Source organism: Cricetulus griseus, chromosome 6 (assembly GCF_003668045.3).
Source record: "Cricetulus griseus strain 17A/GY chromosome 6, alternate assembly CriGri-PICRH-1.0, whole genome shotgun sequence".
Lineage (NCBI taxonomy): Eukaryota > Metazoa > Chordata > Mammalia > Rodentia > Cricetidae > Cricetulus > Cricetulus griseus.
In genome coordinates this window covers 51,603,608-51,620,596 of record NC_048599.1, presented here as the reverse complement: position 1 = coordinate 51,620,596, position 16,989 = coordinate 51,603,608, and the positions used below count along the sequence as shown (strand labels likewise).

General features: G+C 38.9%; 1 protein-coding gene across 2 annotated transcripts in view; it reads right to left on the bottom strand.

The window, feature by feature from the left end:
* Positions 1 to 952: 952 nt before the first annotated feature.
* Sppl2a (signal peptide peptidase like 2A) overlaps positions 953 to 16,989 on the bottom strand; it is a 36,602-nt gene continuing 20,565 nt past the window's right edge. For both annotated transcript variants that reach the window (XM_027421916.2, XM_027421917.2), the window contains 3 exons: positions 14,663 to 14,740; positions 10,680 to 10,840; positions 953 to 3,810 (listed from right to left, as the gene is read on the bottom strand). In XM_027421916.2, coding sequence (XP_027277717.1) covers positions 3,736 to 3,810; positions 10,680 to 10,840; positions 14,663 to 14,740 — 314 coding nt within the window. In that variant the 3' untranslated portion in view covers positions 953 to 3,735. The remainder of the gene's footprint in view (positions 3,811 to 10,679; positions 10,841 to 14,662; positions 14,741 to 16,989) is intronic.

Sequence of the window (16,989 nt, the reverse complement as noted above, 5' to 3'; positions counted from 1 at the left end):
ATACATACTTTACAATATAATTTTCAAGTAAGTCTCACCTATGGAATCTGGATTAAAGATAAATTAAAGATAAATTGTCAAACCTGAATAATGGCAAAATTTCATGTTGTTCCTTTTCATGTGAATAATGCATGTGTGAATAATACATGGACATAACCTAGTGTGCCTTTGATTCATTTTTCAATGACTTCTTTTGCCATACAAAAATAAAACAAATTCAATTTTTTTATTTTAAAATAGAATTTATTGAACACTGCAGGGAATTCAATACACTAAAAGTTGTTTTTCTTGTCAGAATTGGCACATGATAAAGAGTTTTACTTACTTCAAAATTAACACTGCAAAATTTAAGTTTTAAACCATGTTCCATAAAAAGTAAAGTCTAGCAGTGTTATAAAAATATCAATTTGTACTAACTTACATAGAAAAGGTGTTAGAAAAAGAATTCCATATACAAATCAACCACCTAAGAAGTAAAAATCCAATTATGTTTTTTAAAAGGGTAGAAGGGGAAAACAGACAAAAGCTACTGAATTTACGCTCACTTCTCCTACTGGGAAGTTGCAGGATAACCAGATATACTTTAGATATTTTTAAATGTACATTTCAAAGGAATAGCAAGGCTGTTTATAATACGTTTAATGCCTCATCAAAACCATTTTGTGGCCAACTGATCATGTGCTACAACCTTGAGTTGATTCAACCTATTTTTCTTATTCATGGAAAACTACAAAAGCTTCTTTAAGCAGAGTAGTCTACCAGCCAGGAAGACAACTTCCAGTTCTGAAAGTTGACTGACTGTAATCAAGCCAAAGGCAGGAGGATCTCTGTGAGTTCAAGGCCAATCTGGTCTACAGAGTGAATTCCAGGACACCCAAAGCTACACAGAGAAACCTGTCTTGAAAAAACAAAACAAACCAAACAAAAAAATGTGGACACTGAAAGAGCAAAGAAAACTAGAAAGATCATTAGTATTTATTAAAAATATGCCATTCCACCAGAACCTGTCTGCCCATTTAACTAAAATACATGAATGACAGCAGCATATGGGACAAAGGTATCTTCCTTCAAAGGGGTATTAAATTACACTCTACTATAAAGAATTGCTAATCAAAAGTAAAACTTAGAAGCTAGAAGTAAATAAAATGCATTTAAGTTCAATGATTTCTATTTTCTAAGCCACAAGTGTGGAGCTTACTAGCAAGTATTTTGTAATAAATGCTAATAAATATAATAAACTTTGTTTTTAAAGGGTGTTCAAGGGGAAGAAATCCAACTTCTCTACCTCTTAAAAATTATTGGTGTTAGGTAAGCAAGAGAGGGAGAGATGGCAAATTCTCAGAGTCAAATTTTCAGCTCTGGTTATCTATTCACTTTTATTTCCAAGATCCAGTATTTATGTATTTTATTTTCTTTAGGAGCTATTTTCATCTATGTTGCTAAGAGGGTTGTTTAAGTACATATGAAATTGGCAGTAAGGATAGAGAGACTCTGGGAAATTCTTTTTGTTATTTATAGCTACTTAGTAAGCAGTGCCGGGGTAGGCACTTGGAACATGGTGGGCAAGTTCTCCAACACTCCAGCCCATATGTAAGACTTCAATTACAACAATATAATGGGTGGGTAAAAGAGACTTTGTTTCAAATAAGTCTGAATTCAGATATTTCTGGATGTGTTAATATTTTACTGGAGCAATGGTTTAAATTAAGAAATTAAATATTAGTTACAAATTAATGAAACAAATTATTTTAAGAAATTGTGTTATTTCAACGTAGTTTTTAAAAGACTAATTTTCTTTAACAGTCTTCATAAAACGTAACTGGTGCTTTTAATATCGGATTTGAAGGAGGATGCAGATGTTAGTAAAACAGCTGTATTTTGGCAAGCATTTTATTGACATTATAAGTGAAAGTACAGTTAGAATTGTAAAATGGCACTTAACTTGTCTCTCTTGTTAGACAGCTCGTTTGCTGTAAACAGAAGACCCCAGGCCTGTACTGAATAGAATGGGGCTGTTGGTGCAGCCTCTCCGTCATTTACTCAGCAAAAGTTAACAATTAAACAAAAGCATCTAATTGAACTTTCGTTCAAATATCAAAGGTCTAGTCCATTTTTCAACACACTAGTTTTTACCTTTGAATAAGCTGAGTTGGTTTTAACATTAAAGACTGGGTTTGTTCACATAGCACGTGCATTATTTACACAGAAATGCAAAATCCTGAGCTTTTGTAATGACTTGTCACTTGGTACTTTCTCAGAGAAATTAAAATAATTTGAGAGCTAATTTCACCTCTAATTTCTAGAAAAACACCTGAGATTTTGCAAAGAATGAAAAGAAAATTATTTCTTTCAAGTTGCAAGTTAGCAGAGTGATAACTACTGCTAGTTAGCACTACTCATATAAAGTTCTAACTACTCATCTTGGAGGTGTGAAAACGGATGAACAAGAGTACATTTGTACCCTGAACAGCACACATCCCTCCCAGGTCAGCAGGGCTCACTTATGGGAAGAGGACTGGAAACCAGGGGTGATGACAGATGATGGGAAGATTGTCAGGATGGTCCAGGCAAACAATAAATTATACATATAATATCTAGTCAGATAAAAATTTAAAAGATAAAACCTGACCTAATCAATGGAATCAAATTTCAAAGATCAGAAAAACCAAAATAAAACTTGAGTAAGTACGGAAGTTTAATCTGTATCTTCAAGTAAATGGAGTACTGATAGAAACTAGATTCAGTTTTTGTGTCCTTCTAATGTCTATTTCTATATATTATGTTTCCTTCTATCTAAAAAACACTCTAATATAATACATATGCAGCCTGAATTAATCTAGGTACTCAAGTTTTAAAAAGGGTTACAAGTCTTTAAAAACCTAAAACTACAAGGCAGAAGAGATGGCTCAGCAGTTAAGAGCACTGGTTGCTCTTCCAGAGGACCTGGGTTCAAGTCCCAGCACCCACATGGCAGCTTACAGCCATCTGCAACTCCAGTCCCAAGGGATCCAACACCCTCTTCCAGTTTCCATGGGCACCAGGCATGGATGTGGTGCACAGCCAGACATGTATACAGGCAAAATACCGATACACATGAAATCAAAATAAAGGCAAAGAAAAATTTTTAAACTGAAACTATAAAGGGATGTGTTACTATGTACTCCCTTGTATTTTTTTTAAACTTGTACATGATATAAAGACCACTTTTTTGCTGCTGAAATGCTTTCTTGGACAGCCTTAAGCAGTTATTCCTGTAGAGGGGATAAGATTTGCATAAATCTTTAACAACAACATCTACTCAAGAAACTTGATTTGACACTTATAAATGATCTATCCTTAAATTTTGGAGAAATATTTTAGTAAGAAAAGTACAGGTGAGAGTCAAGGTGGCTTTTTTTTTTTTTTTTAGAAAAATATAATGTATACATTTGGAAACTATAGAAACCCTATGTTTTTCATTGATTGTGAAGGCACAACTTTAACATAGTTAAAAGAAAATGCATTTTCACTATGTATGATGAATTTTACCAGGTCATAAAAATATATGGATTGGCAAACATCACTGCAAATGTTTCCAATTTTCAGTTCAAACCTTGATTTAAAACAATTGGGAGGCAGAGGCAGGAGGACTGTGAGCTCCAATACCGACTGTCTCAAAAACCAAAATAAAAAGGGGTATGTGTGGCAAATTCTATTTGTAAAAAATCAACAGCACATCATTGTAGGTCCACATAATTACTGCTGCACAGCCTGCTCATCAGTAGTCACTGGGCTCTCTTCATTTGTTGAACAGTCCAGATGGTTCATTACCTAGGCATAAAATGAAAGATATCAGAAAATGCAAATGTTAACCCTTCTTCCAGGCTTCTGGTTTTGTGTCGCGCGCGCGCGCGCGTGCGTGCGTGTGTGTGTGTTTGCATGTGTGCATCCTTGTAAACAGGCACGTGTATGCACATGTGTGTAGTTATCGTCCTCAGCTGCCTTCCACTGTTGCTAAGCCTGGCGTTTGCTGGCCAGAGAGTTCCAGGGTCCTTCTATCTCCACGACCTATCCCCACTGAACTTAGCTTTCTTTTATTTATTTATTTTTTTTACTTTTATATTTTTAAGATAGAGTCTCACTTATGTAGTCTTGGGTAGCCTGACACTAACAGAGATCCATATGCCTCTGCCTCCAGAGTGCTGAGATTGATTAAAAAGCAAGCATCACCAAGCCTGAGCCTTTCCACATGGCTTTCAAATGAGTGCTGGGCATTTAGAATCACACCTTCATGCCTGTTCAGAAAGCAATTTACAAACGGAGCTATGGCCCCACCCCACCCCCTTTCCCTTTTATTAAAAACATTCTTTTCTCATTACAATATATCCTGATCACAGTTTCCCTTTCCTCTATTCCTCCTGGTCCCCTCCCCCTCCAAGATCCAACTGAGCTACTTCCCCAGCCATCCCATGCCCCAATTTTTAATCCCAGCACTCAGGAGGCTGGGGGTTGGGGGGTAGGATCTCTGTGAGTTCAAAGCCAGCCTGGTCTACACAGTAAGTTGCAGGACAGCCAGAGTTACACAGAGAGACCTTATCTCAAAACCAAAAAAAGAGTAATCTTGGGGCAAGAAAGGGATGGCTCAGAGGTTAAGAGCACTTGCTATCAGTCTGGTCCCCAGCACCCTCTTTGGTGAGACCACAACTGCAAGTAATTCTAGCGCCAGGGGGATCCTTTGCCTCTGACCACCATACCTGCATTAAGGTGTATACACCCACATACATACACATAATTAAAAATAAAAATAAACCTTAAAAACCAAGTGACCCCAAGGAACCAAGCATTTCTTCTGAAACACTGCTCAGGTCAACATCATGCTTAACTTCGCAGAAGGATGGATTATAAGACTCGCAGCCCATAGGAATACTGCATTTTCTGGATCTTCCATTTATTGTGAATATTGCCCTTTGTAGCAGTGAGAATTCCACTTCAAAAGAAGACTTATGAGGGAGTGTGCACTTGTGTAAGTGGAGAGCTAAAAATGATTGCAGAAGTTGGTATGAAAATGCCTGCTGGCTCTGCATTATTAAGATAATGTAAGGATAACATAGGAAGCTACCTTTAATTCTAGTACTTGAGAGGCAAAGGAAGTCAGATATCTATGAGTTTCAGACCAGTCTGGTCTACATAGCAAGTTCTAGGCAAGCCAGGACTACATGGTGAATATCTCGAGACACACGCACATGTACACACTGAATTCCTCTCACACCAAGCAAACAAAATCAACAAAAAGCCACCACCACCACTCAAGCAAGTAAAAGAATGATACATGAAAGTTTGGAAATATTGCATAAATAAAAATTCCTACTAATAAAAATGCAAACAAGAGTACTTAAACACTTAAAAACAAATCAAATGGATTCAATAATAGAATGTTTTAAAGGCATTACAAGTGAAGTTTTTTTACATCAACTCTACCCATATTCTATTTTTTAAAAAATTTTAAATATTAGCTGGGCGGTAGTGGCACATGCCTTTAATCTCAGCACTTGGGAGGCAGAAGCAGGCAGACCTCTGAGTTTGAAGCCAGCCTGATCTACAGAGTAAGTTCCAGAACAGGCTCCAAAGCTAAACAGAGAAACCCTGTCTCAAAAAAAAAAAAAAAAAAGAAAAGAAAAGAAAAAGAAAAATTAAATATTCAGAAATGCAGGAAAAAGGACATGCTTAAATATTTCAAATCTTTTTTTACCCTGTTCTTCAGATAAAATTACTTAAAAATAGAAAATGTGATCTTTGTAAAAATTGTCAAAGACTTTTAGGTCAATTAATGACTAGATTTCAGTATCATTATATGTTTTCTTTTCTCTGTTACTGAGAATCAGAAGATGGAAAAGCAAGCAATAAATTTTTCTTTCTTTTTTTTTTAAGATTCTACATATTTCTTTCTTTCTTTCTTTCTTTCTTTCTTTTTTTTTTTTTTTTGAAGGAGGGTTTTCTGGACTTTCCAAACAAGAGTGCCTCTAACCTGAGGCTTTCAGCTGACAAGCACCTCAACCAATGGGGACACTTCCAGTAAAGTTCACCTGTCAGCAACCGAAGTTATCAAAGGCCATAGTCGTTTATTTGGCCCTTTATCTGTCAAAGATAACACCTAGATTAAGGCAGTTCATGTTCACAGCACTTCTAGGAGAGAGAGAAATCAAAGGATGGGGATGTAAAAGGATTGCTTAGCATATGGAAGCCCTGAGTTTCTTTTACAGCATCACAAAAATACACAATAAACTTAAATGTGTTTAGAAACAAATAAAAGCCAGGATAGGTAACATTAAGCACTCCACAACATGAGACATAAGGGCAGTTCATTTTCATCACATTTAAGATTATAGATATATACATAGATACACTTAGGACCCCTTTCTCCTGACAAAAGGCCAGGGCTGTGCTCCCTATGGCCTGAAGCAGCCATAGGGAGGGAGAAGGATGGGGAAAACACAACCCTTTTCTTCTCTGTGATCTGTGTACCTGGCAACCACCCTGGAGAGTAAGAGCTATGTATCCAGCATTATAACAGGCTTCTGCTTTCCTAATTCTTAGGTATCACACTGGGTACTATAATCCCAGCCCTAAATATAGATATATTAATTAACCAGTCATGGTAGTACATGGCTGTGATCCTGGCACGTAGGAAGTTGAAGCAGGAGTCTGAATTTTCAGGCAACCTAGACTACACAGTGAGACACTCTCCCTGTGTTCCCAAAACAAAGCTAAACAAACAACAACAAAACAATGTCAAAGTCTACTAATTGAAAGTTATCATTTCTACTTCCTGTTCTCTAAGATTTCAGTAAAAACAATAGAGAAATACACAGAACAAACATGAAGTATTTATAAAAACTCAACAAACCTACACAGCCATTAAAATTAACTGGCAAAATCATTATTTCACATTTGTAAATAGGCAATCTGTTTGAAAATGTGTCCTTTGAAACTGGGCCAGCCAACCTGGCATTTTCAAAGTTCTACTTGTTCAGAACTAATCTCTGAAAACTTCCTAATAAATTAACCTGAGTAACTGGAGCTCCTGATCCTCAAGCAGTCACTGTAAGTACCTTTGTATCCCAACTCGTGACTTATAGCTTGTGACTTCTAAAAATAATTACAAGTGCCAGTGACTTTAACAGACACACTGCTCACTGGATATCAACAGGCTGAGAGCATCAGAACAAATAGCTTGTTTGAAGCTATTACACGGATTTCATTCCACTTGATTTACTATTAGAAAAACAAAATACCACCCCACAAACCTTAAACTCTACTTCATTTTTCTCTCATGTGGACTCTGGGAACGATACTCAGGTCCTCTGCAAGAACAGCAAGTGTTCTCAACCATTAAGCCATCTCTCTAGCACCTGTATATTTTTCAAGACTTATTTTCTTTTTAGTAAATAAATACGTGCATGTGAGTGCAGGAATCCTCTAAGGTGTGTAGGGTTCCCAGAACAAGAGTTACTGACAGTTGTGAGCTGCTTGGATGTCAGTGCTGGGAAATGAGCTGTGGTCCTTTAGAAGATCAATGTATCTCTGAACTGTAGGGAGAAACCCTGACTAGAGGTACCTGTGACCAGGCCCAAGCAGGCGCGGTCAGTGGTACCTCTAATCAGGGTTTCTCCCTATAATCAGGGTTTCTCCCTACACTGAACTATGTCTGCAACCTCACTTCTGTATTTCTTATCTGAAAAATACAAAAATGAGGACTGGAGAGATGGATGAGTGGTTAAAAGTGCTTGCTGCTCTTCAGAGGCCCCTGAGTTTAGTTCCTAGTATAAACCTGTAAGCCCTCCTTCAAGTGATCTTCTAGCCTCTGCAGGCACCTCCCCCACTGAGCATAAATATATCTTAAAACGTTTTAATTAAAAATACAAATACAAGCTGAGGAACGGTGCCAGACTCTTATGATCACAGCATGCAGGAGAGTAAAGCAGGAGGATTTCTGAAAGTCCAGGGTTATCTATCAGGCACTACATTTGAGATTAACACAGCCTGGATTTCAGCGTGAGGCCCTGTCTTAAAAGACTCAAAACCTAAACCCAAACCAACCAGTAAACAAATATATTACTTTCCAATCAAAACACACAGAAGAATTACTGAAGTAAAAAACAGTCTATAGACAGACAATAAGAACATTAGCTGCCAATGACATTAACTTACATTCACTTAAGTAGAACAAAAAAGGCCAGATGTACTGCAATGAACATCTTTTCATGTCAATTTTACCATTTCCCAGAAAATCCCTTAAGAAGAAATGTCTGGGTAAAAATAAATGATAAAGAATGCAGCAAATATACTATTTTTTTCCCAACACAGGATTTCTTTGTGCAGCTCTGGCTGTCCTGGAATTCACTCTGTAGACCAGGTTGCCTCAAACTCAGAGATTCACCTGCCTTTGCCTCCCAAGTGCAGGGATTAAAGGCGTGGGCTGCTGTTGCTGCTGCCACCACCACCACTACCCAGTGAATAGTAATATACAGCCAGCAGTTTTTTTTTTTTTTAAAGAAATTATAAATGAAATACACCACACCCTAGTGTGGTGGTTTGAATAGCAATTCAAACACACTCAGGTGTTTGAATGCTTGGCTCATAGGGAATGGCACTATTGGAGGTGAGGCCTTGTTGGAGGAAGTGTGTCACTGTGGGGGCGGTCTTTAAGGTCTCCTATGCACAAGCTATGCCCAGTGTGACACACAGTCTCCTTCTGATGCCTGTGGATCAAGATGTAGAATGCTCAGTTCCTCTCCATCATCAGGTCTGCCTGCACACTGTCATGCTTCTTGCCATGACAATAATAGACTAAACTTTTGCAACTGGAAGCCAGCCATGAATTAAATGTTTCCTTTATCAGAGATGCCATGCTCATGGTGCCTCTGACAGCAGTGGAAACCCTAAGAAAAGGCCCTTCATCCATACTCAAACACTAGAGCTTCCCTAAGTTCCATTCAGTTCTCAGAACGTACCGGCATTCTTCCCTTGCGACATCTGAAGACATGGTTCCTTTAAGATGAACATATAGTCCACTTTTAAGTGAGATTTAAACAGTTTTTAGAAGCCTTTCTCTAAATCACCCATTAACCTGTCCTGAATTCTTGGCCCTACATGTCCCATCCCTAGGTACCATGACACTTAGCCATTATCAATGCATTCACAATTTATGTCTAATGACTCTGTCTGTGCTTCCTAGGAATTTCACAAGGTCACAGGAGGAGGTCTGCTTGAAACTTGTTCATCCTGTAGAGTCAGTGTCTGAAATCATACTTACCCCAAAGAGCTGTTCAATAAATAATCATTAAATGCAGAAATATAAAACTATTAAAAAGGATAAAGAGCCATTTTGATGATAAGACATTCAAAAATTAGTAGTAGTTTTAGGACACACTTTTATCTTATTAATTGATTAAAATAGGGTGTCTAACTTGCTATGTGTTTGAGGTTGGCCTTGAACTCCTCATCCTCCAGTCTCCATCTCCCAAGAGTTGGGATTACAAGTGTGGGAAATATACATGACTGGATACTCTTTTATTTACACACACACACACACACACACACACACACACACACACACACACACACACACACACACCTACCATATGGGAGCTCTAGGTTTGATCTCCAGCATTGGGGAAAAAAAAATTGATGTGGACGTCAACTTCATGGAAAAATTATCAGCTATCTTACTAGTTTAATGAAGGACCTTGTAAGCATAACAACTTTCTATACACATTAATGCAGGCTGAAACAATAGCAGTGATAAGTGGGTAAGGTAGGTATTATTATTTTATTTAAATCTCAAAAAGAAATTGCAATATTTACCAGGAAGAATTCTAAACCAGCACCTTTTCAGTTATAGAAGCCTGAAATATAATGTTGGCCATCTCTTCTTAAATACAACAAAAGATACTGTGAGAGATTTGAACTGTTTCTCTGGTAAGAATAGTTGCAGCCACCTACTCTAAGTGTCTCTCTGTGTATATGACTACTGACACACATGCATGAGGATGTGGTGCGGGGGACAGTTCTCTCTACTGCAACAAATCAAAAACAACTGCTTAACAAAATGCCTCTGGGAAGGGGCCAGTACTGCGTAGGAAGGGGGGGGGCTCCTCAACTCTCTTCAATTTTGATGCAAACCAACGTTTCTGGACTAGCAGGAACATTTAGGAAAGAGAAAGAGATTCTGAAATTATGATTTTCTTTGTTATAGGAATTTTAAAGAAAGGACAATCTTGATCCACTTAAGTCTGACATGAGTACCTACCTGAAGTTAGTTTGGTACATTCAAATGCTGGAGAGAATATATATTTTTCATTTTCAAAACCTTAGGTCTCTCTCTTACTATCAATTTCTCATGTCAGTTTCAAACTTCAGCATTTATTTTATATAGTTGCATCTTGCATGATGTTTATAGGGATTTTAATACATGTTGCAATGCTCTGCTTTCCCAATGTCTTCTCACAATAACTTTACAGGGCTTTGGCATTCACTTACAGTGGGCACCAAGAACCCATGCCACAGCAGGCAGATGTCAATGGGGTGAACAGAAGGACCTCAGGGCATCCTGTGGTTACACTAAGCTTCTGACACATAAAGATTTGCTATAGATGGGCTATAGCACAATAGCTAGTGAATTATAAAATATAAGCACATACCTGATAGCTGTTCCCTTTCCAGAACTTTTTCATCTCCTTACGACTCCAAGCAACGACTGAGGCAGCAAGAAGTGTACAAGGTACTAAATACAGGAGAGCAGGCTGCCCCTTCTTCATCAGCACCAGGACAACAAATGTAATTATCATGCCAACAGCATAGGCTGTGGGAAAACAGAAGCCAGGTCAATTTTACATGCTTCCAGGAGTGGGTTCTCCCTTCCCCATTAAAATATTAGTTTTCAAATATTTCTGAAGACATCTTTAAATAAGACCTATTTTTAAAATTATGGGTTTGTATCTTTGTGTGGATTTGTGACCGTGACTGCAGGTTCCTGCGGTTAGAGGTGTCCTAGGCCCTAGAACTGGTGTTATAGGCACATGAGTCAACTGCAATGGGTCCTGGGCTTTTACAATTGCCTGACACTGCAGCTCCAAGAGGGCCTGATGATTCTGGCCTCTTCCGTGCACCTGCACTCACCAGAGGCACACATGTCACATAAGTAGAAACAAACCAAACCTTAAGATTGCCCCAGTGCAGTCTACAGACTCCCTTAACAAGTACATAGTTTCCTACTGGTCTGGCATGCTGTATGAGTACAGGGTCTGGGACTGCTGAAGCTGCAAAGATCTTACAGGCAATTTAGTCTAGCTACATAATGTACAGATGAGTTGATGGAAGACCAGGGAGGTTAAGTGAGCTGCCCAAAGTCACACAGCAGAATTGACAAATACTCCTATTGCTGTCTTTTGACTGAGCATTCTTGATTCCATCATATTGACTGGTACTGTGTTGTGGAAATTACTTTATGTAAAGATGTGTTACATTTGTTTATGCTGCAGAATATTAACTGTGTAAAGGTGTGTTACTCTTGTTTTATGCTGCATTTGTTTAATGATGTAAGGATGTGTGTTTAATTATGTGAAGATGTGTTGCTTTTTTTCCCACCTTGCCTGCCTAAGGCACCTGATTGATCTAATAAAGAGCTGAATGGCCAATAGTAAGACAGGAGAAAGGATAAGCGGGGCTGGCAAGCAGACAGAATAAATAGGAGGAGAAATCTAGGCTCAAAAAAAGAGGAAAAGGAAGAAAGAGAGGAGGAGAGAATGAGGGAGACACCTGGGGCAAGAAGCCAGGCAGCCACTGCCAGCAAGCCAGCCAGCCAGACACGAGAAGCAGTGAAAGTAAGATATTCAGAAAAAGTAAAAAGCCCCAAGGCAAAAGGTAGATGAAGAGTAACAGTTTAAGTTAAAAGAGTTAGCTAGAAAAGAGGTAAGCTAAGGCTGAGCATTCAAAACTAATTAAGTTGGCTCTGTGTAGTGATTTGGGAGCTGGCTGGTCACCAACAAGAAAAGGCACGGTGCAGTACTGGGTGCTACTCCCATTAGAGGGTGCTGTACTTACTTCCTCAAGTCTCTTGCTACTATATGGGTCATCTGTTTCCCCTTCCCTCCCCCCTCCTCTGTTCTTTCTCTCTTTACTTCCCTCTGGTCCTTTCTCCACTTCCTTTCCTTCCCCTCACTTAGCTTTCTTTCATGCTGTTAGGGTTCCCATTTCTTTCATGCTGTTGGGGTTCCCATTTCTAGTGTCATTGTTCTCTCCTAACACGGAGACTAACTCTACATGAACTAGAAAGCCTTGCAGGGGAGTCTGTGACTCTGGCTCAGGCCATTTGCCCAAGCACCCAGAGCTTTTGGTGCATGGATGTTGAAATACCCATCCAGAATACTCAGAGATAGCAGAGCTTTTTCTTTTCAATGTCTTATTGTTAACATTTCAATAACTGAAACATAAGTACCAGGGAACTAACAACTCACAACATTAATTCATTTATATACTTATGGTTATCTATACACTATGCTAGAAAAGTCAAGTAATAAACATTTTAGGTGCTACTTGTGTTCCAGGTATTTTAAGAAACATATATAAAACCTCAATTTTTTAAAAGGCAGGGTCTCACTACATAGCCCTGGCTGTCCTAGAACTTGCTCTATACACCAGTCTGGCCTCAAATTCACTGAGATCCACCTGTCTCTACCTCCTAAGTGCTGGGATTAAAGGCATGCTCCTGGTAAATACTCAACTTTTAATTTAAAGTCTCTAAAATCTTGTGATATAAATTACAGAGTATGATTGTCCTATTAATTTGTTTTTTTTTTCTGAGACAGGTTTTCATGGAAACCAGATTAGCCTTGAACTTGATAAGCAATCAAGAATACCCTTGAACTTTTCATTTTCTGGAGTACTAGAATTACAAATGTGTACCACTATTCCTGGCTTTAATTATCCTTGGGTATTTGGGGGCGAGGTGGCAGGGGTCAGAGACAGGGTTTCTCTGTGTAGCCCTAACTGTCCTGGAACTCACTCTGTAGACCAGGCTGGCCTCAAACTCAGAGATCCACCTGCCTCTGAGAACTGGGCTCAAAGGCACATGCACCACACTCAGATTTATTTTATTATTATATGTGTATAGGTGTTTTGCTGCATGCAGGTATGTGTACCATGTGTGTGTCTGGTGCCCTCAGAGGTCAGTAAAGGGAGTCAGATACCTGGGATTGAAGTTACAGACAACTGTGAGACACCAAGTAGAGGCTAGGATTTGAACCTAGGTCCTCTGCAAGAGCAACATGTTCTCTTAACTGCTGTGCTGACTCTTCAGCCCAACATTTCACTATTTAAAATCATAAAATCTGACTATCCTTACAGGTTATTTGAATGAGCTTTAGTTTACATATAACTTCTAAAGTAAGTGTTCTATTAACTTTTTACTAGATTTGCTGTTTCATGTATTTCCATTTTTTCTTAAAGGAGTACTTAGCTGGTCGGTGGTGTGGCACACCCTTGATCCCAGCACTAGGGAGGCAGAAGCAGGCAGATCTCTGAGTTCCAGGCCAGCCTGGTCTAAAGATTGAGTTCCGGGATAGCTAGGGCTACACAGGGAAACCCTGCCTTAGGGAAAAAAAAAAGTGGTACTTATTGAAAGGAAAAGTATCAGCTCAGGATCCCCCAAAGCCAACTTCTTAGCACAAAGGAGTTTTTTTTTGTTTGTTTGTTTTGTTTTTTGTTTTTTTTGCTCCAGAGGGACAAAGGACTATCTCTGGGCAGAGAGGAGATATATGTGGCTCATAGGCAAACGGCAGCTCATAAAGTTAAAAGGGGAAACCCTGTGTTAGGATGAGGTGGTGTTTAAATTTGATTGGGCATGAACCAAAGGGGGCTTTAGTTGCTGGACTTCAATACTTTGGTAGCTGGACATTGGTAATCAGCCTCAGGAGGAAGAAGTGGTCAAATAAGGGAACAGATCTTGGCGGCTAGCTTTAGAGATGTAATCTAACAGTTTTTTGTTGTTGTTGTTGTTGTTTTGTTTTGTTTTTGTCTGTTTGTTTAAATTGGGGAATGGGGAGAAGGGCAAGGCCTGCCAGAGCCATGCCCACCACACTTGAGCTGATCAGAGTCCCTGCACTAAGCTCCCCACCAAAATATAGCTCTTCAGACCAAAGCTCATATTATTAGTAACTCTATTTTGGGGGACATATTTCTGTGTGAGCCTTTAACATTTACTACTTACTTACTTATGTGCATTTATGTATTTATTGAGTCAGGGCCTCATGTATTCAAGGATGCTCAGACTGCTCAGATAGCTGAGGACTATCTTTAATTCCTGGTCCTCCTGCCTCTATCACCCACATGTTGACATTACAGGTAAGCCATCATACTGGTGTATGTGGAGCTGGGGGCCAAGCCTAAGGCACTATGCAACTGGACAGGTACTCCACCAACTGAACTACCCCCAGCCTGACATCTGCTTTCATAATTTAATTTTTAAATACTATTTCATGGATTTATGCCTAGGACTATGCACATGATCTATAACACTTCATGTAAAAGTCATAAAAAGAGGGAAACAGACTAGCTTTTTTTAGCCCTTTGTTTTTTTTTTCTCCATACAATATAATGCAACACAATAAAAACAAATGAACTTTACCAATTGTAGATGAAATAAAGTATATAGAAGAAGAACCAGTCTGAACATCAAATCTTCTACAATATGCAATCAACAGGCCTAAAAGAAAATTCACATTATTTTCTTAAAACAGTAATAATATTACAAAATCAACTGCTATAATGGGCAACAATACTGGTTGTATTTCACTTTCGTTTTTTGTACTATAAGACCATTAAAGTATCTTGAATTATGAACCAACTTTCATATATTGATTTTTAAAATTTGATAGCATACTTTAAACATTTCTCCTAAGCCATTCAATAGTATTTGAAAACTATGACCTTTATTAGCTGTTCAATATTCCATATTAGAGAGAAAATATTTTTATGTTTCATATATATATGGAGAGAGAGACAGAGAGAGACAGAGAGAGAGAGAGAAAGAGAGAGAGAGAGAGGATGATGATGATGATGACAGGAAATCTCCCACTCTGCAAAGGAAGCAGTCAACAGAGTGAGGAGAAAGCCTATGCAATGGGAGTATCTGCAAACACATCTGATAAGGGCTAATACCTAACACATGTGGGGATCCCAAACAAGCCAACAGTAAGAAAAAACATAACCCAATGAGAAAATGGGCAGAAGACTACGTCAGCATTTCTTGGATTTGCCTAGTAGGGCTAAAGCCCTAACAACAAATAACAACAACAACAAAAAATTAAAAACAGGCTAGGCATGGTGGCATAACCTTGTAATTCAAGGACTTGGGAGACCAAGACAGGAGGATCATGATATTGAGTCCAGCTTGGGCTACATAGCTACATAGCAAAGACTGTTTTAAACAAACAAGTCTATGATGTGACTCAGCAATTCCACTACAGGGCAAAAATCCAAAGGAAGTGAAATTAGCATGTAAAGAGACATGTTCCATATTCAGAACAGCCAAGGCATCAAATCAATCTCAGTGTTTATTAATGAATCAGTAGATAAAGAAAATGTAGTACATATAAAAAATCAAGTATTATTCATCCTTGAAAAAGGAAATTGGGCTGCAGGGATGGCCCAGTGGATAAAGGGCTTGCTGCTCTTACTGCCCCGAGTTTGGGTTCCCAGCAACAACATGTGATAGTGCATGTTTGTGATCTCAGTACTAGGGAGAAGGAGACAGATGGATCCCTGGATCTCAAATGCCACCCAACCTGGCTGAATCAGCAAGCTCCATGCTCAGTGAGGATTACTAGCTCAAAAAAATAAACACTGAGTTGGATAGATGGCTCAGCAGTTAAAAGCACTGGCTGCTCTTCCAGGGGACCCAGGGTTCAATTACCAGCACTCACATGGTTGCTCACAACGATCTGTAATTGCAGTCCCAGGGGATCTGATACTGTCTCCTAACCTCCACAGACACTGTATGCATAGAGCACACAGACATATATGCAGGCAAAACACCTATACACACAATAAATAAAATACAAATTTTAAAGAGCCAGGTATGGTGGTGCATAATTTTAATCCCAGAACTCAGGAGGCAAAGGCAGGAGACTCTCTGTGAGTTCAAGGCCAGCCTGGTCTACAGAGTGAGTTCTTCAACAGCCAGGGCTATTGTAGAGAGACCCTGTTTCCAAATAAATAGATAAATAATGTCAGGAGGTGGTGGTACATGCCTCTAATTCCAGCAATGGAACTAAAAGGAAGAGGCAGGAGACTCTGAGTGAGTTCCGTGGCCAGGTTGGCCTGCATAGCAAGTTCCAGAACAGCCAGGGTTCAACAGAGAAACCCTGTCTCTAACAGCCAAAACCAACAACAAATACAACAAAACCCAACAACCTCCATACACCAAACACACACACATACTCACTCACACACAGAAGTGAGAGGGGGAGGAGAAAAGCAGAAATGAGAGAGGAGATGGAAATCCTGTCATTTGTGGTGGTAGCATTGTGATCAATCTGTAGAATACTGTATTAACCAACAAGCAGCCAGCCACAGAAAACAAATGGAAATAGAATAAAATGGTGGGATTCAGGAGTGTTTGGGGAGGAAATACAGATCAAAGGAGACAAGGTTCACTCACATAGAAATAAATTCATCAAACAGCACATTGATAGTAGTTAATAGCAATATATTATTTTGGAAACGTGCTGAGTGGATTTCAAATTGTCTCATGACAGACAAAAAAAGTGAGGTAATACATGTCAATCAGCTTGTCATTCTACACTGTACACATATTTAGAAAATATATGTTGCATATAATAAAATACACAATTTTTTTTTGGGGGGGGTTTCGAGACAGGGTTTCTCTGTGTAGCTTTGGAGCCTATCCTGGCACTCTCTCTGGAGACCAAACTGGCCTCGAACTCACAGAGA